Source organism: Channa argus, chromosome 24 (genome assembly GCF_033026475.1).
Source record: "Channa argus isolate prfri chromosome 24, Channa argus male v1.0, whole genome shotgun sequence".
Classification (NCBI taxonomy): domain Eukaryota; kingdom Metazoa; phylum Chordata; class Actinopteri; order Anabantiformes; family Channidae; genus Channa; species Channa argus.
In genome coordinates this window covers 3,728,363-3,753,535 of record NC_090220.1, presented here as the reverse complement: position 1 = coordinate 3,753,535, position 25,173 = coordinate 3,728,363, and the positions used below count along the sequence as shown (strand labels likewise).

Sequence of the window (25,173 nt, the reverse complement as noted above, 5' to 3'; positions counted from 1 at the left end):
CCGGCCTTTGACTGCAGTGTCGTCCTGCAAAAACATCACCTGTTGATGGGTTGCACTTGTAAACAGTAACAGTATTTATGAATGTGGAAAACTATGTTCCTGTGCTATTATTTTTAGGTAAAGGTGGCCACACCAAATATTGATCTGACTTTTAATAATTTCTGTTTACTGCACTTTGTGGAGAACTGTGTGATTTAGAGGAAGTGGAAATTTAAACCCATTTAGGTTTTTATTCTTCTGATGATTTCAGAATGTCAATTTTACATAAGCTACTGTGAGAAACGTATATATATATTTATATATTTATATATATATATAATATCCTGGTGTGCAGAATGGACATTATATTGACTGGGGACAGTGAAGGCCATAGATTGTAACTGACAGAATTTTCATACTCCTAAATGGTTTGATGGACAGTATGCTCAGTATGCTTTTTTATAAAATGTTATGTTTCCTTAATCATTCATTTGGGGTTTTCCTTTCCTTTTAAACTGCTTTGTTGGAACAAAAATGACACACAGCCATAAACCTACAAAGGTTTGCATACAAGTGAGAACAAGTAAAACAACAGGCAGTTTAAGAATTTATGTATTGTATTTATTCTTATGGCTTAGAACTCAGTTTAGGTTTGTGAGATATAACAACTCTGTTCCAAACCAAGATATCAGAGACCCGAGGCTGTGACATCACACAGATGTGCCGTACGTAAGAGCTGCCCCACTGAAAAAAGAACAGTGATTAATATTTTAGTGTTTGGAGTTTCAACTACTATAGTCTAGTGACAGTCCTATTAGGGTGGTGCTTTCAGACACACCCTGACTCACAGTAAACCATCTGCAGGCTGCTGCAGGAGTCACCGTATCCCTGTGTGGCATTGCAGATTGGTTTAGATGAAGGAGACAGTGCCAAATGTTCTCTAATGCATATGGAGCTGTCCTCGTCCTCTGTGTCAAAATATCACAAGCTAAAAGTTCACTGGCATTTCCCTGCAAGATTATGAGAAACTTGGTTTAACCTTTCATCAGAACTCCAGCAACCACTGGCCTCCTCTTATATAATTACACACGAGCAAGTACGCTTTTACCAATCACTTTCATCACTACCACCATCTCTGAGTTTCACCTTGATCATCCGCACATTTTTTTACAATGTGTCTTTTTCACATCTTTCACAACACACCAATCTGACAAAGAAGTAAAAGAGCAGGTGAAAATCTTAAGGAATTAACCAGCTAAATCTTTCTTTTCACTAAAACCTAGGTTCCAACATAGTGACAAACACACACATATACACAGACTATGTAAATCCCATGATGTGTACTGATTCAAAACTGACTTTCTACTGCAAGCTTTAGACAGACATAGCAATAAGCATCAGACTGACTCAGCAGGCAGCACATTCAGGCATCACTGCATACACATGTCACAATTGGCATTTGAAGGATGCCATGCCTGCAAACTAAAAGCATTAAATACATTAAATATTTCTTAAGGTCAAATTCCCATAACAATGCTGGCACATTCTTGGCAGATAAATCAAAATCATGCAATCGTATTTTGGCAAACATCTTTTGGAGGAAAAAAAATATAATTTCGCTGGTTTAACAAATAGCTCTTTGCTCTTTGGGAGCAGCTTTGCAGTGTAGGAACGTCTTCATCTTTGACCATCCAAACTTTAAGAGACTACGGAGAGCGTTTAAGTCCAAGTCTGTCACATCAGTCACTTTGTGCTGTGGGGTGAAAAATGCTAAAAAGCATTCCCGTCCAGTCCCTTCGTTCAAGTCGTTGTGGGGGCTTCAGACTATATCCTGACCACATTTGGGTGAGATGGGTAGAGGAGGAGGGACCGGATGTATTGCACATACGCATCTACAGGCACACACTTACACCAAGCCCTCTCATTTCCCAAGTCTTTGTCTCCAACCGGTTGCACTTTCCCTACATCACATTTTCAAACAGCTGCATGGACCTCATCATGGTTTCATCCTGGGGAGACACAAGTTACCATTACACAGTGATGGAATTAACTGCTCAGTTTCGGCCGCGTGTAGACAACAGCTTTCAGGGAGAAAACAAACATGCATACCTCCTGGCAGGCTATTATAAACTCCTCTAAAGTCACCACTCCATCTTTGTTTTTATCCATTTTCTGTAAAGATAAAAAATGTGAATCAGTTCTAAAAAATTACTTAAGCCAGTATTAAAAAGTGTTGTTAACCAGTTCAAAATATTGAGAAAAAAGTTATAAAGATAAACAGTACGGATTAGCATTGCTATAAGCAAAAGATATAAGTTACAAGTTATAAGCAAAACAATGTCTAAGTGGGTTGACATTTGTTAGTGTTCATTTAAATTAAATTATACAATTAACCTGAAAAAAGGCATCCACATGCTGCTGAGGGACATCCCCCTTTATTGCAGGGTAAGTGTACTTCCCCATCATGTCATATATGGCCCTGACAATTTCAGTCATTTCCTGACGGAAGAGATTTATTAAAATTGTTGTGAGACATATGTTGTGGATGGTGCAATAATCATTGTGCCATCATTGCGTTCGTCGTGCCAGCACTTGCCTCTCTGTTTATGTAGCCGTCTCTGTTAATGTCATACAGGTGAAACGTCCACTCCAGCTTTTCCCTCAGAGTCCCACGCAGCAATATAGACATGCCCATTACAAAGTCCTGGCAGGAACAGGGTAAAAAAAAAAGCAGGTATATTGGGATTTTAAAAACCTCACTGCAAATGGATATAAAGATATATATATATATATATATGTGTGTGTGTGTGTGTGTGTGTTTACCTTAAACTTAATGGAGCCATTGTTTGTCGTGTCAAATGCATTGAAAAGATAATGTGCATACATGCTTGCATCTATAATACAAAAATACATTAATGTCTTCTGTCCTCAAAAAGCTTCACAGAGCAATGCAGGGGATTCAGAAACATTGCACTTTACCTCCATGAGGAAAGAACTGTGCGTAAATGTGTTTAAATGTCTCCTCATTTACAACTCCACTTGGACATTCCTGTGGACAGAAGGATTAAAGTTACTTTAATCACAATTGTATTTTTTTTATTTTTTTATTTGGGAAAACAAATTTTTAAAATTAGTCACTTGTCATGCTGTCAAGTGTTTTTTACAGTTAGCACTTTTTATTTACTTCAGCACATATAAAATAATTAGCAAGGTCTTCCACCACCATACTACTTGAATTTTACTCTACTGAAACATTACAACGGCTATAATAAAAGCTTTTGTCCACACATTTATAGTTGTGACTGGGTGAATAATACTGACTTTAGGGACCCAGTGACTTTTGACATAACTCCACATGAGACTGACATTAAGTGTTTTTAGTCTGACTTTTTTCTCCAGTAGATCAACATTTTAATTTGTCCATACAAACCTACAGTATTACAGCCTTCCAATCTCTGCCACAGAGCCACTAACATGATCTTATTCAAATGATCTGCATGATGAAACACCGTAAATGGAACAGTAGGATGAGATATGTGTGTGTGTGTTTTATAAATTAGGCTTATTAAAACTAAAGTAAAAGTATTTAAAATGCACCAATCTCTATAGCTTCTGTACCAAAGTAATCTCACAATAAAATGTTAAATCTAAAGTGTGGATTACATTCTTAAAACCACGATAAAGGATCTGCAGCTCCTGTTTGGTGAAGTTTGTTTGGGCTTCAAGTTGCTCGAGACCCTCTGGCCTGTGAGACACCATCGTCATCTCCAGCTCATCCTCAGATTTATCTGCAGGCAAAAAAATAAAATAAAATAGCAAAAGATTGTTTTTTTTTCACTAAGAATCATATCAAGACCACCACAGTTCCTGTATAACATGTGCTCCTCTCCAAATTTTAGAAATATTAAAGCTATAATTTGCAGGAAAGTGACAATTCAGCAAAGCACGAGAATGTCAAGTCGGCGGAACATCAAGAATCTGATTAGACAGCAGAAGAGAGTTCTTTTGGAGGTTTCTACAGCAGTAAAATAATACCACAGAGAGGTAACAAGTGGGAGAAAAAAAAATGGATTTGAAAAGAACTACAGGTACTTGACAAATAGATTTCCCCCTCGGAGTTGAGGGGATTTATTAATGGCTGCATGGTGCTGCATATTGGGCGCTGTGGAGACCAATGGTGGTTAATGATGTGGAGATTTGCCATTCTGCTGTGGGCAAGGGCTTGTCGCTGTGACTGCCTCCAGCTACAGCAATACCAACATCCCTGCATCCGGCTGTGGACACAATCCACACAGCAATGAGTTCCCGAACAGAAACAAATATCCAAGAAGAAACAGCCACATAATCGCTCCCTGGAACCAGCGGATAGAATAAAGGTGAAGAAATGAAATCTGAAGCCTTATATTAGTGAAGCGAGATGGCATATTTACACACAGTGGTCTCTGTAGCTGGACAGGTTGCACTTATATCCTAGCTGTGCCCTGAGATACCAATAATATATTTAGCCTTATTTTGGAGATTAAGTGATATTATATGCTTTGTCCTTGGATGAGTTTTAAATCCTGCTTAATTCCACAATGAAAGCTGACCAACAATTTAATGCACACACAGATGTCCAAACAAGCTTCACTGTAACTGTGTCAAGCACCAGCTAGCACAGGGAGCCTTTTAAAAAGAGGATTAAAATGCTCCTGATTTCTGAACAGCAAATTCATTAGTAGTGTCAAGATTAAGCCTCAACCCTGAAACTTAATCCGTGATTCATATCAAAGATCCTGTTGCGCATCCACCTTTTAGGGACTATGGGAACAACAGTAGTTTCCAACAGTAAGCTCTAATTAGTCTAACAAGTTTGTCTCAATGAAAAAGTATTTGCTTCGACTTCAATCCAGTTTGTTTTTGATTTTAGATATACAATCCACATTAATGGCTTTAATTTCCAGAACTTTAAATGTAGCTCTACTGTATATGTGCTCCCTCACTGAGATGAAACATGCTCTCAGGGTTCCCACAGGGTTACAGTACATGTGAAGCCACCTTTCACCTTTATGCTTTGCTAGGCAAAACTAAAAGCAAATATATAATAAAATAGATGAAATAAAATAGAATGTATGTTTTCTGAGGGAAATGTTGTCTTTTCAGGTCCTATTTATTGATTGCTAAAATATGACACAATCATGTTTTGCTTTCTCTCTATCTTCCTTCCATTTTCCCACGAGCCCCCTGTTGCAGTCTCCCTGACTGTTGTTGTCATGGAGATAGAGAGCCATGATAAATGTGAGCAGTAGCCTTTATACTGGATGGACTAATCAAAAAAAAGGTGTCAAACACAATTTCTTTTCTTGAGGTTTTTAAAGCCTCTTAATTCTCGACAACAAAACAACAAAGGTGTTGTTTTCTGTCATGAGGCATTTGCTTTCCTGCAAATGCAATGGTGTGATCAGGAACAGATGGAAGGAAATAAAGGCAAGAAAAGGAAGCAGGCAGAAGCTCGGATTAGAGGGAGGATGAGCCAGGGAGAATTAGGAAGAGAGAAAGAAGAAGACGGCAGTGAAGAAGAAAGGTGAGGAGAGAATAACAGAGCAGAAGAGGATTATACAATATGTGTGTTTGGAGAACATAAAAAAGAAAAACAAAATTCAGTGGAAGGGAGACACAATCCCGTTCATCTCAGAAACAGGGTGAGAAAATTAACATTGATTTTGAATTTGGGGTTTACTGGTAGCTAGGTATTTAGAACTGCCTGAGGAACATTTATTTTTCTGATAATGTAAATTATTCTAGACAAAATGACCCAATTACAGATTGAAACTAAAGGATTTACTCTCAGGCTGTGAAATGCTGCACACTCATATATGCAAAGCAGGATCCTTAGATGCATAAGTGGGTCAAAAATGACCTGGTGAGTTTGTTTTCTTGCAATATCTTCACAATGCAAAGTTGCAATCAATTCATAGTCCAGCTATTCCTCAAAAAACATGTGTTTGATATCATGCCAGGCACATTTTTAACCTACAATTTATACATTTTAGGAAATTGTTGTTTTTGTGTTACTACCACAAGCTTCCATAGAAGGGTCAAAAATTTCCTATGGACTTTTATGGGAACCTCTGATTCTTTGACTGTCAGGAATATTAATTCTGTGGACCACACAGACTATCACACATATTCTTTCACACAGTAATCATGAAGGTCAAGCACGCACATTTCTGAAGTAAAAAATTAATGCTTACAGAAGTGTATGTACTGTGTGTGCACACATGTGCGTGTGCATTTATTCATATAGCTACATATTGATCCATGGTTTGCTCGTCATTCAAATCATTCAAGTAACAAAGATTGTAAAGTCAACAGTCAGCGTGGTGGATGCAATGTACCTGTGTGTAATGATCACAGCCAGAGACAGATAGTTTGTCACAACTGCATAAAGTGATGAGACCAGAAGGCCAGAAAAGAGTCTCACCCACACACACACACACACACACACTCTCTCACACAAGGCGTTAGACAGTACTATGAATTACGTGGCTGTAATTCAATGGTGATGCAGTCGTCCACAGACCTCAGGGTCAGTGGTTAAATTCCTGGACCCTCCTGGCTACATGTACAACTGAGGAGACTGAACCTCAAGTTGCTCCCGGTGGGTCAGGTGGGCACCTTGTATGTGTGTGAATGAGAAGCAACATTTTAAAGCGCTTTGAATAAAACGTGCTATATAAGTGGCCATTTACCATTTACACACACAAAATGGATGTTAAAAGAAATGTTTAAAGGGTGAAAAATAAAAGTATTTCAAACATGAAATTATTCTTGTGCGGACAGAAATATCATACAAATTACAATACAAATAATTATTTGGAACCAAAATGAAAAAAGCGGCATAAAAATTCTAACAAGGGTTGTTCTTGACCCACTTATGGAAGAGTGTAGGGTCCAGTCGTGCAGCTAAGGGTTAAGACGGATGATGCAACAGCTGCTATGCACATGAACATTCAGCAGTGTGTATTGAGAGGAAAGCGTCAGGTGGTGATGTTACACTAGCAACTTTTGTAGTTTTGGCTGTTTGGAGCCGACTGGCTATAATGTTTATTTCCATTGGGCATTGTGAAGGTTTAGAATCCTTTCAGCTACCAAGTACATGCTCTAACAAGAACTTAAATGCAAGTACTACACTAAGAAAACAAAGTACTTTGGTCAGAATTGACTGTGAATGTAATGAATAGCTCCATTCAGTAAAACTCCTAAAAATTTTGTGAATTAAGTTCTTAGTTAGTAAAGAGACTTCATGTGGAACAAAAACAGCAGCTGGGAGCTGATGTCAACCACTGGTTATTTATTTTAGGAAGTAACTTGTAACTAAAGCTGAGGTCGTGTAAAAGTCAAAATAATATATTTGCAAATGCTCCACAAAAGTACAAATATCTCAAAAGTCTACAAGACCTGTCCTAAACAAAATTCACCTTCAAGCACATTTAAAGCTCACTTTGCAAACAGGTTCCATGTTGTTTGTTTGATCCAGTAACTTCCTGGAGTCTCTGCCGGTTGCCTGGTAACCTCCAAAACTCCAGGAAGTCCGGCTCAGTACAAACCCCCCATAAAACTGTGGCCTATATTTTAGCACTTTGCCTTTTTTTCTCAGATTCAACAAAGATAATATAATATATTATGCAGTGAAATTAAAGCTGGTAGTTACGAAAACCAGGCTGTTTCCCTTTCTTCCTTCTTTTTTTACAGGCTGTTCTCTCATACTCCTCGTATCAATCTCTCATCGAGAAACTTAATCCGTGTTGGACTCTTCCACGCCACAAGCAGCAACTGGTGACATGAACTGAAACTGGCTTTACTTGTGATTTTCTATCTCTTGGACTTGTTTTCATTGGCATCATGTTTTGAGCTGGTCTCTGCCCTGTTTCTTGTGCTACTAATCGATAAAGTCTTATCTGTCTCCTCTCTTCCCATATATCTCCTCACAGCTGGCAACAAAAGACAAAACTTTAATGGAGCTGAAAAAACCAGGAAGCCCCTGTGCATTTGAAAGGCTTTTATCAAAACAAGGACGACTCAAAACAAACCCAAAGCATCAACTTGCCTCGTGTGGTTTGTGTCGGCTGCTTGAGAGTAATTGCTTTGTTTGCTGGCTCATCAGATTTATTTCTATCACACACTGATATAAATTCATCATTCATCTTGCCTCACTATTGTTCACCGTCTCCTCCTATGCCCCTACAACCCAGTCTCCATGACAACGGGCTTCTCAAGCATAAGGCCAGGGAGAGGTATGATATGTGAGCTGCGTGTTAATTCACATGCTCTTGCCTGAACCCTCATTTACACCCCATTGCTCTTTCACTCAGCCACTCACTCACCCACACATGCACACAAAACACGTATAATCCCAGAGTCAGGGCAGTGATTTTGTTCTCTGGTTGTTTTCAAGGACATCGTTCTTTATAAGGGTGAACTGTGATGCACTGTAATCTATCCATCTCGACCACAGTGCATATGTTAGACCTCAGCAGCTGTATGTTGCTTGATCCCGCGTGAATTCTTTACTTAGAAACATAACTTCTTATTTTCAGTTTTGTCATATTCTTCCATATAAAAATCAGTGCAACTGCTTGATGTTAAAACAGATTTTGTTATGTACTGTGTCATCCGTCTGATAATCACTCTACAGCGATATTTTAAACATACTGTATCAGCTTTTGCTCATATTAAATGTGAAAATAACATAAAAAAACAGACATATATTAGGAATCTACATTGGTCTAAATTAATTTGACATTTCTTTCTGTTATTTGTTTGTTCTCTCTCTCTCTCTTTAGTCTAGATTTGGGTTGTTCTTTTGTCATCTCTCCATCTCTCTCTGACTAATGTTGACGTACCTCTGGATGGTCTCCTCTGCTTGGTTTGCATGGTCAAAGTGCCCACCACTGCGCCCATGTTGACACCGTGGAAACCAGTCTGGTCAGACAACCCAAAGATTAATAGTCCTGTATTTATTTCAGGATTGTCTTCATCTGTCTCCGCAGCCCTCTTTCTTAAAGGGGCTTTTCCACTGCTGTGTCTTCACTGGTTTCAGATCCGTCACTCAGGGACGTCTCTCCTCTTTGAGCCGATTCTCTTGGATTTCTGATTTCTTTCACACGCACGCACTCACACACGAGCTGTTCCTGCCTTTCTGTGCCACTCCCTCCGTTCTCTGCCTCACTCCAACTCATCTGTCAGCCTTTCCCTCTCTTTCTGGTTCCCTGCGTCTTCATGCCCTCATGTTACTGTGGAGTGCTGGTAACTGATGCAGTACTGCACTACTGACACATCCCTGGTAGAAGGTGTGGGGCTTTCATTCTCAATTCTCATTCTAAAGCTACGCGTCAGTTCTTTGTGGAAGTGGTTCAAACAAGGATATTAGTGATTAACAGTGTCAGTGAATATTCATGAAGCAATTTCAATTTAAGACTGTGAGCAGTGGAGGAGAGGATGAGGGAGTGAATAATGTTTGTTTCCCTAGCATTGAGCATTCAAAACCAGACAGAGTTCATGGATACATAAGTGATTGTTCATGAGTCTTTTTCTGTTTATATGACTAACTGTGGAACGTAATAGCTAATAACTTTACCGTTATACCTTAGAGAAGATGTTATTGGAATTGAGTTGCATAATTACATATAATTACACTGATTCTCTGCAAAACTCAGTAGAAAATTCAAAAATGTATGTGCCGCTATTTTTTTCATGCCGGTCAGTGTTTCTTGAAGTTTGTGTTTCATCTCTTTTGCATGAGCTGTAAAATGCCAACAACCGGGGGAAAAATGACAATATATTAAATTGTGTGTTTAAAAGAACTAAACTTACTCTGTCATTTATAATGTGAGTATTTCTTTCCTCACAGTTATATTAGCCTCAGAAATCTTGGGCAGTGGGCAGTGGACTGCTAAGCACTACCGATGCCGGTCACTGTTGGTCAAATGACATGTGTGTCTTCGTGTGTGTGGTTTTGCTGAGGCAGTGCTGTGGTTGCCCAGGTGGAGCTGAGGTAAGAACCTAACATGCACGAATGAATTAAACATAAAGTCATACATAATTCTGCAAAATATACATCTCTCTCACGCTAGGTGTCCCACTTCTTCCTTACAGTGCATTTCCTTTTCACATCTCTATTTCCTTATATTGACTAAAATAAATTGATCACCTCCCTGGATTATTTAATATACTGTGCATGAAGGCCATGCAGTGAATTCCCATCATTGTTCTACCAGATAATTATTATTTTAGCTTCTGAGCAAAGACTCTCACACACACACACACACACACACACACACACACACACACACACACACACACTTACAGATGGAGAATTAAGTATTAAGAAAAGTTCAAGTAACCCAATGTAATCCCTATGACAGATGTTTGACATCTAGAACTGCCTTTCTCCACCCTGTCACCCTGTGAACAGCACCATGGACACTGCACTGCAGTCTCACTTCATAATTGCTTCATTATCTTTTTCCTAGTTCATGAGCTGCTGCCTAATTCAGCTCAACACCCCGTACAGACAGATCTGTGACTGTTGGAAATATGAAAAATTTGGTACAAAGAACCATGATGATTATTTGACAACTCACTTTTCCATATACTGTATGTAAGCTATGGCACTGTGAACATGGAATTAGTGTACTTAGTCATTTATAGATGCATGACTGCATTACATTTTCACTGGCTTGTTTACTTTATTTCTGCATTTCTTCCCTCCTTTTCCCTCCATGTTTTATCATTTGGGAAAAGCTATTTAATTCATTCATCCCATAAATTCCAGGTGAGCTGTAGAAACCAGAGACAGTGCACTGTTATATTTTTCACTGGTGACAGTTTCAAGTGCTTGACTAGTCCTGTCATGTAGAAGCAACAATCATTAAATCATACTTTCTCTACTTCTCCATAATATTCCTGTATTGTTGACATACTAAGAACTAGTGGTGCTTTGACAGGACAGTAAGATAGGGGCAAAGAGTTTTCATGATGAGACCATGATGGCTAAAGTTGATCTGTCCACAGGTGTTTTTATTTTCCCTGCAGAGGATGGGATCATTTTAAAATGTCCCACAATTATGATGCTCGTTTTGCCACCTGTTTGTTGGAACTTTCTCTGAGTAAATCTCTAAGAAAATAAATTAAATAGCAATAAAACCATTTTGTTATTTTAATAAAATCCATTAAAAAAATGTAGTTTTTATTATAATAAAAAAATCTAACATTATAAATTAAATTCAATATAACAAAAGAGTTGGGAGCTTGAAGAACAGTGTCCTCAAAACAAGACAGATATTCTAATATACTGTTAAAAACTGGCTCTATTTGATGAGCTGGATCATGTCTAAGACACCAGTGGAAATCAATATCTTTTGACTGAGTCTAAAAGTCTGACTTATTCAATTCAACACAAGCTTCAGTAGCTTTCACTGGCATAACTATGACAGTGACTGTGTGGTTCTTTTGTCAGCTCACACCTCTACAGGCACCCTACTGTGTGAGAGCACACACAGAGAGCACCGACTCCATTTTTGAAGCATGTGGGTGTTTTCTTTTGGAACAACAGGTGGCAGTAGAGCACAACCAAACCTGACACAACCAGCAGCTTGTAAACACATTCAGTTTCTGACTAAATCCATCATGAGCGACATTAAACTGCTGTGCAACATGCAGCCATCGTTAAACTATTACCTCAAAACCTTACGTGAAATCAAACACTTACATATCAACAGGGGATTGACTCTGCATTTAAATATCAATTAGTAAAACAAGGAGTCTGGAAAGAATTAATCTGAAGAATGAACGGAGAGGGTGAGATAAAAATAAATCTGGAAGCAGGCAGTTACATAAAACTGCGTATCGTGGTGATGTGAAAAATTAAAAGCATAGACACAGACTGTCAGCTTCAATCCAATGCTTTTACACAGACAGAAAATGAGAGGAGAAAGCAAAGCAAGAGTTTTGAAGGACACTTGACAAAGGCAGCTACTGTGTGTGGCTTGAGCCGTAGATCTGAATCTGTCTCTGCAGTTTTGCGGCAAGGTTATGCACTTAGAAGACACATGTGTCTTGTAATAGCGAGAGACAGGTGCAGCACGAGGCCGGATGAGTGTGTTTCTGTTTCCTACTGTTTCCAGGACAGGACCCAAGTCTACACAAAGGATGTGGACACAAACTTTTAGCTCACTTGGACTCAGTGGGATTCTTTAAAGGGAGACTTACTCTTGCTGTAAAGTGGCCACCTTGGCTACTAAAGTAAATTATGTCATAATGACAAATGTTAAACAACCTGAAATGCTGATGTAAGCTGCTCATCCACAGCAGTCAGTGTTTCCCCGGATCATTTAAGTTGTAGTTACTGCATAACAGCTTTTCTCTTAGACAAGTGAGTTGACTCTGAAGTCCAATTTTTAGAACAGTTCCCAAACTGGCCGAAACAGAAGCTCACTGCTTGTAATGACACATTTTGTTTGCAAAATGCTCTCACACCAACAACACATTAAAAAAAATGCAAGATAAGCTTTTTTTTCGTCAAACAACACAATTTTTAGTTAAACATTTACAGTCTTCCAATCAGACATTACACAGTAGACAAAAATATGCAAAATAAATCTATCAATATCCCCATATCCCAACGTAATATATAGGACTAGAAAAAAACAACCTCTGCTGCACTCTGCACCTGCAGAGATTTCCTGTTGAAATACTGTAAAAAAGAGATTTCCTGCAAAGGTTTCCTTGATTCATTTGTGTTTGCAGTTCTTTCTGCATCCAACCGTCTTCGACATGAAAGACCTACACTAAGCATCCAGACTACATCAATTCAGAGACCTAATATTGCACAGCATCAAAAAAAAAACATCAAGAGAAGACGTCTGCTGTCGAGCTGCCGAGTGGATCCCGATTTATTTAAACGTATCTTAGCGGTTTAGAAAAACCGTAATAAACTATTCCCGTGTAGCACAAACCCAGCTACATACATTTTTTACACATTTTGTGGCAGAAAAAAACAAACAAAAGGCTTCTTGGCTTTGTTGTGCAAACTCGAAGAAGCCCCAAACTGTTTAAAATGATGATACTTGTGTTGGTAAAATGTACAGACCTTAAACATGTCGTGAATGTACATTTTACATTTTAATGGCTGCATGGATTTTCAGAAGCAGACTAAGTTGGAAACTAGGGCACTATATTGGAAAGGACTCTGTGTCCTTCCATTTTCCTCTCAGACTTCCCATTTACAATTCAAATCCATCTCCACACTTAACCAGTTGGACACTTTATCAGTCACATATCCAAATGAAAGTCAAAGCTCAAGCACTGTCTTGATAGTGTTGTTCAAATCTCCTATTAAAGAACAACCCATCATAACACAAGCAATAGTGACTTATTTTACACACACCTCAGGAAAAGAGGCATTTTTTTTCACGTCTTCCTCAGTCAGACACTGAACTCAACAGAAGAAGAGGATTTGATTTCTCACAAAGTTAAGTACTAAAACTATTTTTACAAGCAAAATAATGTGAAACAAAACTGGCAAGTCCTGTTTCAGTCAGTCAGGCCTGAGGCATTTCACCCCTACAAGTGTCATTGACTCGGATGCTTCTTGTTCCACTGCGTTTTAAAGGCAAAGAGGCAAAAATTTACAGTTCATGTCACTATGCAAACTGAGAGACTGGGGAGGTGCACGTGCGTGCACGTTTCCACGACTTCTTCCATGCATACATTATGTGTCCTGCAGAGCTGAGGCTCGAGGGACGAGTAAACTGTAAACACCTGCTATGACCCTGAAGCTTGTTGGTGAACATTATATTTGAAACGTGTATTTTTGACAGAATGAACCCACCAGCTATAATCCAAGAGTGAACAAATGTGAAATCAAAACACGGACTAGCAAACCTGTATTATGCACATTAATCCACACATCTTTAAAAATGAGGACCACTGGACAACTTCTCTACAACGTCTCCACATTGTTCACATACACTGAACTTACACTAATAATAGGTAGAAGAATAATATACGAAAGAAGATATTTAGCTAAAAAGCATCAGGTTCAAATTGATGTTTTCCTCAAACTCCTCACTTTTATCTGCAGGACACTCATCAAAACATGCATTTACTTGCAACAACACATTAGCCTTACAATCAATACTGAAATATCTTTGTCAAGTATATGTTTTATTGCCTCTGGATCTGTTTCTGTACTCGACTGCACTGTATTGCCGAGTGTTGCTCTTTGTGGGTCCACTTCTTTTAAATGTGTAATAAAAGCTTGGGAATATTGACCTTGAGAACACAATGTACTGCTGTGCTAACTAAAAGGCTTTTTGTATCTCACTCACATTATCGAGCAGTAAAATCATCAAATCAGCACTTATTTAATTCAATTTATGACTTAGTATCTTGACCAGTGGAGCCTAATTAACTCGGTGACATTTAATCATGGGATTAAATAAAGACAAAGGCTCTGTGCTACACAATGCACAAGCATCTTAACCTTTGACTATCTAAAAGGTCAGTACGGTGAACTGCAATCAGCAACGTACAAAAGAACCTTTGAGGAGAAGGAGAAGTGCAAAAGCACCGTGTCAAGGGACTGGACGTTCAATAGAATTTAACTCTATTTCATTAGCGACTCATCCTCTGAGGCTGGAAAGGAAAAAAAAAACATCAAGCATCAATTGAAGATTAGCCTCCTACTTAAAAAGCAGGTTTGGAATTTGGAAAGGCTTGTCCGCAGTCCCTCAGTTAGAAGATGAGCAAAGTCTATGTGGCTGCTTCCCTTGACCTAGATTGTCAACCCATCCAGCCATGAATAGGCTGTATTATTTCGAGAATAGCACAGTGGCTGTCTATGCCACCAGGTTAGAATAGATACTTTCTCTCTCACCTGGATTCATTTTATTACTGTTTAATTGTACAGATGCAAAAGCTGTAATGCTTGTAAGTACTGATTTAAAATAATTTACTTATTTTAATTTGCTACTTCTGCAAAAGGGAAAAACTATTCTAATAACTCGTGTTTTTGTGTGTGTGTATGTTGTGTTGGTACTGTATACTGTACATATACACTGGAAATGGTTGAAATTGCTGTCTTTTGTAATTATTCCTCTTTTCCTGTTTTTATGTCATGGCAGTGGATGTACTTGAAAAAGGATTTAGAACCAGACGGAGTATCTACATATTTTCTAACAAAACATAAGCAGCTGTTAGCATTTTGTGTATTAGAGAACACAGATGGTGGAAAAATGTATTTACCTGAAGTCCATGGTACATAGGGAGAGTTTAAACACAGCATTCCCTGCACCTCCACAAATACTTTTATACAGTGTTGCATATGTGTTTGTTAGTTTTATTTCAAATTCTGTCAGTTTTTTCTGGTAGTAAAATGCCTTTTAAATTACATTGTGTACATTGTGGAGTGCTGTGAGCAAAGTTAGAGCCTGTACTTGTACTTTTACTGTATATTGAGTGTATGTATTCCTACCACCAGTGGCAAATGCTGCCTAAGGGGTGTGTTGATGACACATGACATAATTATTCTGCTCCTGCTGCATACGCCACCTTAATTTAACCACCAAAATTAGAGGGTGGTGACACGACTGCCAGCATTAAAGAAGATAAAAACATTCTAAAAGAAGAAGTCCAAGAACGGTTGAATTCAGCAGAAGTCAAAGAGAGCCCATAGACAAATAACCAAATTTGGACTAGTAACAAAATGAATGAAGTAAAAATTCCAAAACTATTGATTCTGTCAGCCCTGCGCCAATGTTGAAATTCAACCCGATGAGACATGTGTTTGCTTAATGTGTTAAAAAAAGTTAATTAGAGAGCTAAAGGTATAAAAAGCTGTAAATGTGGTATATGAAATGTCAAATAAAGCACAAAAGTATTACATGTACACAAATATAACATGTTGTCTGCCTATAGCATTGGCTCAGTTGGTAGAGTGGCTGCCTACCACAGGGTCCCCGTAGGGTCGGAGGTTCCTAAATGTCACCTGGAGTAAGGTGTTAGCAAATGTGTAGTCCAATTTATAAAATATATTATGGAGATGTGGTTTACAACTACCTTGACTTATACAAACACTCAAACAGTCTCAGTGTGTGATTCAAAAGCAGCGTCAGCTGATAGGAGAGATGCCTAGTGAAAAGACATCTGAGAAGATTTACAGAGTCAATTTGCATGTAGCTGGAAAGGGTTAAAGGGTTATTCTTTAGATATTCATCAGTCCACATCTACACATATTGTCCGTAAATGAAGAAGTTACTTCCCATAAAAGTGGGCACTCAGCCATGATCACTCCAAAGGCACAAAGAACCCTAGTAACAGCTAAAGTCTTGAAGGATTATTGGAGTTGGTTATCATCATTGTTAATGAGTCAATCATACACAAATCACTGAACAGCCAAAGTCTCCATGGTAGGACACCATGATGGTCGCCCTTGCTCTTCAAAAAGAAAACATTGCAGCATGCCTGTTGTTTGCTACAGACCACCCTGAAGCTGCTGGGAAAATCTCTTGTGGACAGATGAAACAGAAAGTATCGTTTGGGAAGAAGAATTCCCACGTTTATCATGGTATGACATCAGAGATGTTAAATCTGCCTTTTTGACTGACCCAGACAGAGCCCAGACCTCAATTCAATAGAGATCCTGTGGAACCACCTCACAACAGCCATTCACACCAGATGTCCCAAGAATTTGGCTGAGCTGAAACAGTTCTTGTAGATAGAACTGTCCAAAATTCCTCCTTAATGTTGTGCAGGTCTAAGCCACAGCATCTTGATTGACATTATTGCTGTCAAAGTTATTAAAACAGTGTTGGCATTAATGTTTCACTATCACTTTGTGTGTTCAAAAGACACGAAAGGCAATGTTTGCATTTTATCAGCTTAGAAATAATGTGGTAATAAATATTTGTGATTTTGGTAAAGATCAAGCCACATTTCATGATCAATGAATGCAGAAGATGAGCAAATTGCAAACAGTGTCATTACGTTTTCTTGCGATTGTATGTGTCCACCACAATCATTTGCACTGGTTGTTTCTACCTTCTTTGCCCGTCACCCTAAAAAGAAAGCAGGGTCTCCTTCCTGTACGACCGAATGCACTGTCAATCAGTGGTGAAAAGATTTAAAAAATATCAGGAGTTATCTTCTTCCAGCCTCTAAAACTCATGAAATATTTTTTTTCTCACAGGTTTTAGCAGTTTAACTCAGGTATTCTTCTCTTTCTGGCAGCAGATGCGTGAGAGCTAAACCACGTGCACAGCAAGGTCTTGGTATTTTAAAAACGACGCAGTGAAGGGAACCACTGCTGATGATGAATAGACTGCGGTATGGATGTTGTGGGAACGGATTCTCGACCTTGAACACGCGGATGCGTCAGCTGCTCGGAGTACACCAGAAATCAATATTTGCGTACTAATGGATTCTATTTGGAAAAACTAAATCTAGGATAGAAGTTGTGAGCCATAAAGTGACGTGTGTGTTTTCAGGCTGTTGCTACATTAACAACTTTTGGCAATAACAAGTTCATATTTGGTACAAATGTTTGACAAGTTTCAAACATTTGTTGGATTTTATGACACTATGTTGAGTGATGCTCTGCTTTGTCACAAAAGCAAATCATCCAGAATCAAGTTAAAAACACGGATCAGCCATGAACATGCACTCTGAACTTAAACATGTAAGCGTGTCAGCGTTAGGGTGAAAAGCTACAGTACCTTTTGTGAGCGTTCCTGAGACCAATCTTTGCAGGGACTGGATTAATTTTTGCACCCCCTGCCTGCAGCGGCTGGTACAGCCAGCCATCCCGAGGTGGAGACAGGTGCAATGAGGATGAGACTTCACAGGACACAAACTGTTTCCTCCGATATATCTCAAAAAATGATTTGAGCTTCGTCAGTTCCTCCGCAGTGTCCTTCCAGGAGATACTGCTGCAGAGTGGGAAGTGATCCTCGTTGCTATAAAGAATCTGTCTCAGGGGTTTTTGTGATGCAGCATCATAATGAGGAGAAAAAAGTAAGAAGTGAGATAAATAATAAGTCATGTGATAGCAGTGCAGTTTATAAAGTGACTATATGTTCACTTAAACTTATACTCTACTACACAGCTACACCTGGGTTTTCACACAGTCAAAAGAAATGCTCACATACATGCTTTCAGCACACACACACACACACACACACACACACGTGAGTAGTGAAATTAAGATGCACATACTGCTGCTGCTAGAATGATGAGAACAGCCAGAGAGTTTGAAATGTAAACAGAAACCAAAAATCCAGACCTGTATGCCAAACTTTTAAAAAAGCAAAGTTGTGTTTGACAGGCCGGAATGAGTCAGGCACTAAATAATTCAAGGGACTCCAGAAGTAGAAGGTGAAGAGCAGTTCGCCCTGGAAGTTCCGTTAAATCCAAGAAAAAAAAAAAAAATGCAGGGATGCTCCCTGCTGCATTTGTCGGGCCACTGCTTTCCTCTCCTGCTCTTTGTCTTGTCTTCTGGCTTGTGATCTTGTGAGACGGGCAGGTTCTTCCTCCTGTATATCTTTTCGTGCTCTGAACTGCAGTAGGAGCCCTGCAGCTCTAGTCTGTGGGGGAGCTCTGCTCTGGTGCTCGCAGCAGATCTGCAGAGATCGCCAGCAGCCACCACGGTACCCGCCCTCCACTCTATACTCCCTCCTCCTGTCTTGCATTTCTGCTTCCTCACTCTCAGTCTGGCTGAACCTCTATCTTATTCTGGAACCCACACAGTTGCAAGATTGACATTCCAGTAAATAGACTGGATCCCAGATACTGTGGCGATGTTTCTATCAATAATTAAAATATCTTCTATGTATATTGTGACAAAGAATGCATAGTGCACCACAGCATTTTACAAAGCAAGCACACAATATGATTATTTAGTCCACTTGTAACACAGTCTATATTGTAAAAGAGTGAAACCTCGATAGACTATCTGTAAATCATTATGTTTTATTTAAATATCTATGGCTATATTGAACTTTCTGTCATGTTCTCATTGTTTCTCTTTGTTTCTGTTTTGTAGAGTATATTTATTTTCATAAGTGAGCATATGTGTGTATATATAATATATATTATTATATATAACTTATATTTATATAAATATAATTAAAAAAGGACATAAAATAAAATACATATTCAAAACAATACATTGTATTCCAGAAGAAAGTCTGTATTGATCCCGAGCATCATTACCACCTGCACAGCTACAGGATGAAAGTACATCTGAATGCACATCTCTGTTTTAATAGTAATCCGGCAGCCACCACAACCGAGAAATGATCATCCCTCAAACTGATCCAAAAGGTCTCATATGTATGAGCCAATACCCAGAAACACAGTCGACTGTCACAAAATGACTCTAAAACAGCTTATGTAAGCTGGCCGCTTGCTTTCTGTTTCCAACCTCACTGAACTGGGAAAATGCTTGGGGAAAGCATGACGCAGAGCTTCCTCAGTCGATTTTTCTTCCCCTCATTCTCTGTCTTTATTTGTCTCGGTCTATATTTAATGCTTATCCATAGATTCTTTGTATAACTCGTTGTGATATTTTATAATGTTTTGGTCCTTCAGTATCTGTATCCTAAATGCCAAACGTTAAAAAAAAAAAAAACCCATAAAACAAAACATGAGAGGAAAGGCATCGCTTTTGTGACATGAGGTAGTTGTTCACACAATCCTGTTTAGATCCCTTGGTGAGGAGCACTTTACTCCAAGAGTAAAAATAGACACACGCAGCAAGGCACACTGTCCAAAACGAATATGTGCAAGATATCAATAATTACAGTAAATTTATTACAACAAAAGAACAATACCTGTAAAAAAAAAAATGGAAATGAAAACTGTGAAAATAAAACAAAACATTGTGTGAGGATCACCTATATTCTTTTAAGAAACCCTGATTTGTGACTCTGTTGTGGAGGAGGTGAAATGTGTTTGTGCAGGATTTTCTAAGGATGTGCTGCCAACCTTGAACAGCCACAGATATTGTTTATTATTTACCAGTTTTGCAACAGAACAGAAACTGTGTTTTCATGCTGAACTTTTGCTCTTTTCTGCCTTTTATTTAGTCATGAAAATTATCTGTCCTCTTTCTTTAACCCTGTAGAACTGAGGAGTGGTGAAATTCATACGCTATCGTTCAATGAAATTAAAAAAAAAAAAACTCCTTAAAAATCTAAATGTACTGAAACACTGGATACACCTATACGTTTTTATTAAAACCGATTTTTCAAAAGTATCGCGGATTGAATAGCACAATATATGAAAACTAAAATGTGGTGGAGAAGAAATCCATAATAAAATTCTTAAGCTATCCAAAACCTATGGTGTGATATCTGAGGAAATGTTGGTTGTATGCTACTTTCCAGCACAGCTGCAAAGCACCTTAAAGAAATTCATTCACCTTTGCTCAAACACCAACTTCCTCAGTGTAACCAGATCTGCCTTTTAAAGACCATTTGCCAAAAGGTAACGTCAACACACATACAACCTGGATAAATCACAGGTCTAATTCCTGCATCCCGTCTGGGATCTTCTCTCTATAACACCTTTAAGATATGTATGGAGCCCTCGTCTGACAAGAGATCTGTGCCACCCACAACCATGAGTCAGGCTGCTAAAAACATGCTTACAAACGTTGAAATTTCATATTTCTATCCCCCTGAAAAATAAAGAAGAGAACAAAAAAGTTTGGTTTCTCACAGCACTGAACTTATTTTCAGAGCCACGTTGGCAGCAATACTCCGCCATCATCTCTAGCAAAGCCAAGAGAAGGTGAGGAGGAAGAAAAAAAACGACATGAAATACCAGTGTCCATGGTGATGTGGAGATATTAATAAACAAATTCACACACACATGCAAAACTTTGGCACTAGATTATGTAAAGTATTGTTGCCATAGTGAAGCCAGCTAATTTAGAAGAAGAAACAGCTCCACATATTTCAATTTTTATATTTGTTTAGCTTTGAAATCTGTATTTATTGATGGATCAACGTGGCCATTTATTTAGAGGAGGCCTCAGATTTTCCATTTCTCTAGGGTTCTTCAGGCTGCTCAGTGCTGTCAATATCAGGCAGCCACAGCTGATCCCCTGCAGCAGTGTTGCCTCCTAAATTCAGATGTTAGGTCTCCCCAGCCCCCACACTGAGCATGCTCAGAAGGATCTGCTGCTCCATCTCTAGATGAGAAGTGATCTACACAGTACAGAATAACACATGCAACACATAGAAAATGTTCATTTCCTCAGCTTAAATTGACATTGTCTTTCATGACTAAGAGCCCAGTTTTGTCTTGGGGCTGGGAAAGTGTAATACATAGCTAATATCAGGACACACAGCTTTTAGTTTGTTATTGAAACTGAACGTGAACCTGGCCAAAAAACAAAGCAAACATGACTGGACATAAAATAACACTACTAAACTGCAAAGTTCATTTTTGGCTGCAAACCCAATTTTCAAGATAAAGCTTGAGTGACTGGTTGAAAACAACCATAGAATTCCGAATCTGACTCCCAGTCAACATAAACAAATCATGGGAATTAAAGGAAAAGGGTAAAACAAAGATGGTAGCTCAGCCACACAGAGTTGATGAGGAACAAAGAAAAATGGTTAGTTAGCTGTTGGGAAACAACAAAACTGTTTCCATACTTAACCTGATGAGAACACAGAGGGAGACATGGCCCTTACAAGACCTCAACAGTCCCCTGTCAAACAGGAAATCGACGGGTCCAAGACGCCCAGTTGTTCAGCTTCCCATTTCTTCTACTTGCTCTGATGAACTGTGATTGACTGCAGGTGCCCAGGTATCTGCCATTGATGTTGGAGAGGAGGAAAAGCAGAACCAGAAATTGGTTTGTAAAGGGAAGCGGCATGACAAACATTAATTCAGTATGAAAACATTTCGCATTCACCTTTGAATGAATGAAACAGCCAGAGTCTTGAGGATGTTTGTGGTGTTACAGATCATTATTTCCTAGTAGGGGGCTTCACATTGGATTGTTCATTCTTGTGGAACCAAGTTGCTATTGCTGATACAAATCAAAGTTTATTACAACCAGCAACACAGTAACATAAAGAGGGAAATGTTCAGATATACTATGAAAACCTGTAACGGTTCTGAGAAAAACACAGTCCACAAAGAAAACCAACTATGTCACCACATTTTAGATGCAAACACAATAAACCTGCAGATTATTAATGGAACAAAGCTGTTTTTTTTAAAGTCTATTAGATTGTATCAATTAGTTATTAATCAGTTATTTTATTTGCTTGCGTTCAGTATGTATGTGTGTAGTGGTAAACCTCTGCAAAAGTCTCTCCCGGTGCAGCTTGTGGAAGAAATTTGTTTAATTATCCATGGCAACTGCTGTCCTGTTCAGGTCCGCATTAGGGGATGGGACTTCACAAACGCCAGCCAGCTCTCCTATACAAACACAGTGGCAGCATTTACAGCCTTGCAACACAGAACCAGTGAGGGCTGTGGAGAAGCCAGCAATCTCTTTTTGAGCTTCACACCTCGCCACCCACGCCACCTCCTACTAAGCTGCATACATAAGGCTGTGTAAATACACTTACCCCAAACCCTATGACTGTAAATAAATAAGTGAGTCTCTAAAACCAAGTGAATATGATGCAAAGATGGTTATTCCAAACTGACCAGTGACCGAAGGTCATTTTAGGTAATCACTTTGGAATTTGCACAAGCCTAAAACTACTTTCCATTTTCTTTTATCAGTAATTTTCTTGCCCTTTTCTTTTGCCCACATTATGCACATTAATTAGATTTTTTTTTTTTTTTGGTGATTTTTCCTTCTCCCAATTCTCAAAGCTGACTAGTTCCTAATTAAACCAGCAAACCTCTTAAACTCTCTCTGCAGCTCTTTGAGAACATACTGTTGCAGTGACATAGACACCTGACAGCCCAAAACATGGCCGTGGATTTTTCAGGGCCACTTCAGATTAATCACAAAATGCTATGTTTTCTTTTACCCTGTGCCAAACTGATCTGAACTAAACGATTAATGTCAACAAGATATTTTTGTTTTGAGACCAAGCACAACACACAGAGAAATAAAAAGGAATAAGACAGATGTATTTAGTATCCATTATTTTTGTAAATGAAGTCTGTAGAACGTAAACTGGTTTCTATTGCCATCTGGTGGTAAAACACAGTGACACACATGCACCCTGGGCACGGACCCAGGGTGCACAGCCAGTCAGGTTGAAGCTACTGAGATCATTTTTAATGCCTAAACATAGGAGAAGTTACTAGTTTCCCCATAACTTACTGAACCCACTAATGTGCTCTGGAGCCTAAAGCATGTAAATGTGGGGCCTGATTGAGGTTTTGTTGTTTAGCATTATGCACAATGCCATTTTAACACAGGGCTTCTCTAAGTAAATGGCAGATTGACCAGAGAGCAGACAACATACAAACTATCTGCAGCCAGTTCTCAGGGGACCCTCAGGGTCTGTGGTCTGTTCTGCTGCAGCTGACAAAAACACTACAATTAGCTTCTTCAGAAGATTATTGCAGTACAGCCTCACTGATGCCCCCTGGCTCAGCAGCATGCACGTTGCTTGGACAGCTGTGGACTAATATATATATTTTTACAAACGTTTATGTACAGGTTGACTTCAACAATTATCTTGCTTTCGACAGTACTAGTTAGGGGAGCACACTGTACTGTAGGTATAATAATGATATTAGACTTCCCTCCATCTTTTTGCTTACAGTTGACAAACACCTCCATAGTGACATCATTGCAAAGAGGTTTTCAGTTCAAAAGATGCCGTATGGTGGCATTTAAACTCCTTCAGATGAACTAAAAAATTCCTCCTGGGGCTGTCGTCTGACAGTGTTTTTCAGCCAAAAGCAGAGAGGTTTTTTTTTTTATAAAATGGGAAGGCAGAGGGAAGATTTCTACTATTAATTTTCATGTACTGTCCCAATGACAACCACAGGAAACACACTTAAAATCAGTGAAGTCAGCTCTTAATCTGCTAGTTGTTAATTAACATCATTTCCAGGAGTTTTGGCCAAGCAAACAGTGAGGACTCCAGGTCTTCAGACCTTATATTACCAAATTATGATGTCTCCTTCACAGCAGCATCTCCTCTTCTACAGAGCTCTGATAAATCATCACCTTATCCCAAAGAGATTGAATTCCCTGTCCCTGCTTCAGCCAACCCACCTAGTTCAGTTAGCATCAACTGCACCAGTGCTCACATTAGACTTTAAAATCACACTCACCCTGCCCCGTGCTGCCTTTCCCAATGCTTGAAGAACAACAGCTTAACTGTCATAGTATATAAGTTCCTGCTTTGTTGACTATTTCCTTAAACACTAAATGCAAAGAAAATATTTAGAAACAAACGAATTAAACAATGTTGAATAAATTATTATTATTATAGTATTATTATTATTGGTTGTGAAATTAATTAAGAACAATTAAACTTCAAATTTTTTTATTTAAAATCCCCATTCACTCATTCAGTATTAAAATTACCTTTAAATTAAATACAAACCCTGATGCTTTTTTAAATTGAGTTACATCTTATTTCATTGCCAGTATTTGTGTGTTTCTGCGTACACAATGTTTTTGTTACTGTCTCTTATGCTTTTTGATATAACACAAGTGATGAGCAGCAGTCGTCTGCGAGTGCAAAAAGGTAGTTGTGGTTGTAATGACATTATCACGCAGTGCATCACATTCAGTGAAAATAAATTGATATCATATGACTTCATCAACTCGTAGGATTTAATCACATTGGAGGTATGCATTTATATACTCTCTATCAATAGATGTTTTGTTCAGTTGCAATAACACCCCGGAGTCATTAGGGTCAGCCTCCTTGGGCTTAGTAAAACATACAGATATTGTGGAAATCATGGTCACAATTGCACTTTCACTGTCAGGGTTAAAACAAGGGAAAGAGAAAAAAAGCAATTTCCGAACTTTTTGTCTCAAAAGCTTTGCCGAGGAACTTACTGAGTCATGTTTTAACAAAAGTGTTGCAGCATTTGTAATACTGATACTGTGAAAGTACCAGTTTTTTCTTCACTAATCTGGTACTGTGAGTAGTGGGTAGTGGAGCAAGTTTGTCTTTACAATATTTTGCTGCCTGTATACTGTAG

General features: G+C 38.7%; 1 protein-coding gene across 2 annotated transcripts; it reads right to left on the bottom strand.

Moving 5' to 3' along the window:
* Window positions 1-735: 735 nt before the first annotated feature.
* On the bottom strand, window positions 736-18,678 carry kcnip1b (Kv channel interacting protein 1 b). 2 transcript variants are annotated; one of them, XM_067494749.1, is made up of 9 exons: window positions 18,235-18,678; window positions 17,736-17,986; window positions 3,643-3,767; window positions 2,959-3,028; window positions 2,803-2,873; window positions 2,576-2,683; window positions 2,374-2,478; window positions 2,089-2,151; window positions 736-1,988 (listed from the first exon to the last, which is right to left on the bottom strand). In XM_067494749.1, the coding sequence occupies exons 2-9, from the start codon at window positions 17,821-17,823 to the stop codon at window positions 1,941-1,943; spliced, it is 678 nt and encodes a 225-aa protein (XP_067350850.1). In that variant the 5' UTR covers window positions 17,824-17,986; window positions 18,235-18,678; the 3' UTR covers window positions 736-1,940. The 2 variants fall into 2 exon arrangements, with proteins under 2 accessions (XP_067350850.1, XP_067350851.1); XM_067494750.1 differs by lacking the exons at window positions 17,736-17,986; window positions 18,235-18,678 and adding an exon at window positions 8,865-9,322.
* Between the last annotated feature and the right edge of the window lie 6,495 nt (window positions 18,679-25,173).

Coding starts and splice junctions, on each gene's coding strand:
- kcnip1b (XM_067494749.1), bottom strand. CDS start 17,823: ATGGCTGGCTGTACCAGCCGCTGCAGGCAGGGGGTGCAAAAATTAATC. Junction 2,152..2,373: donor ATGTGGATGCCTTTTTTCAG/GTTAATTGTATA, acceptor TTATCTTTACAG/AAAATGGATAAAAACAAAGA. Junction 1,989..2,088: donor TTATAATAGCCTGCCAGGAG/GTATGCATGTTT, acceptor GTGTCTCCCCAG/GATGAAACCATGATGAGGTC.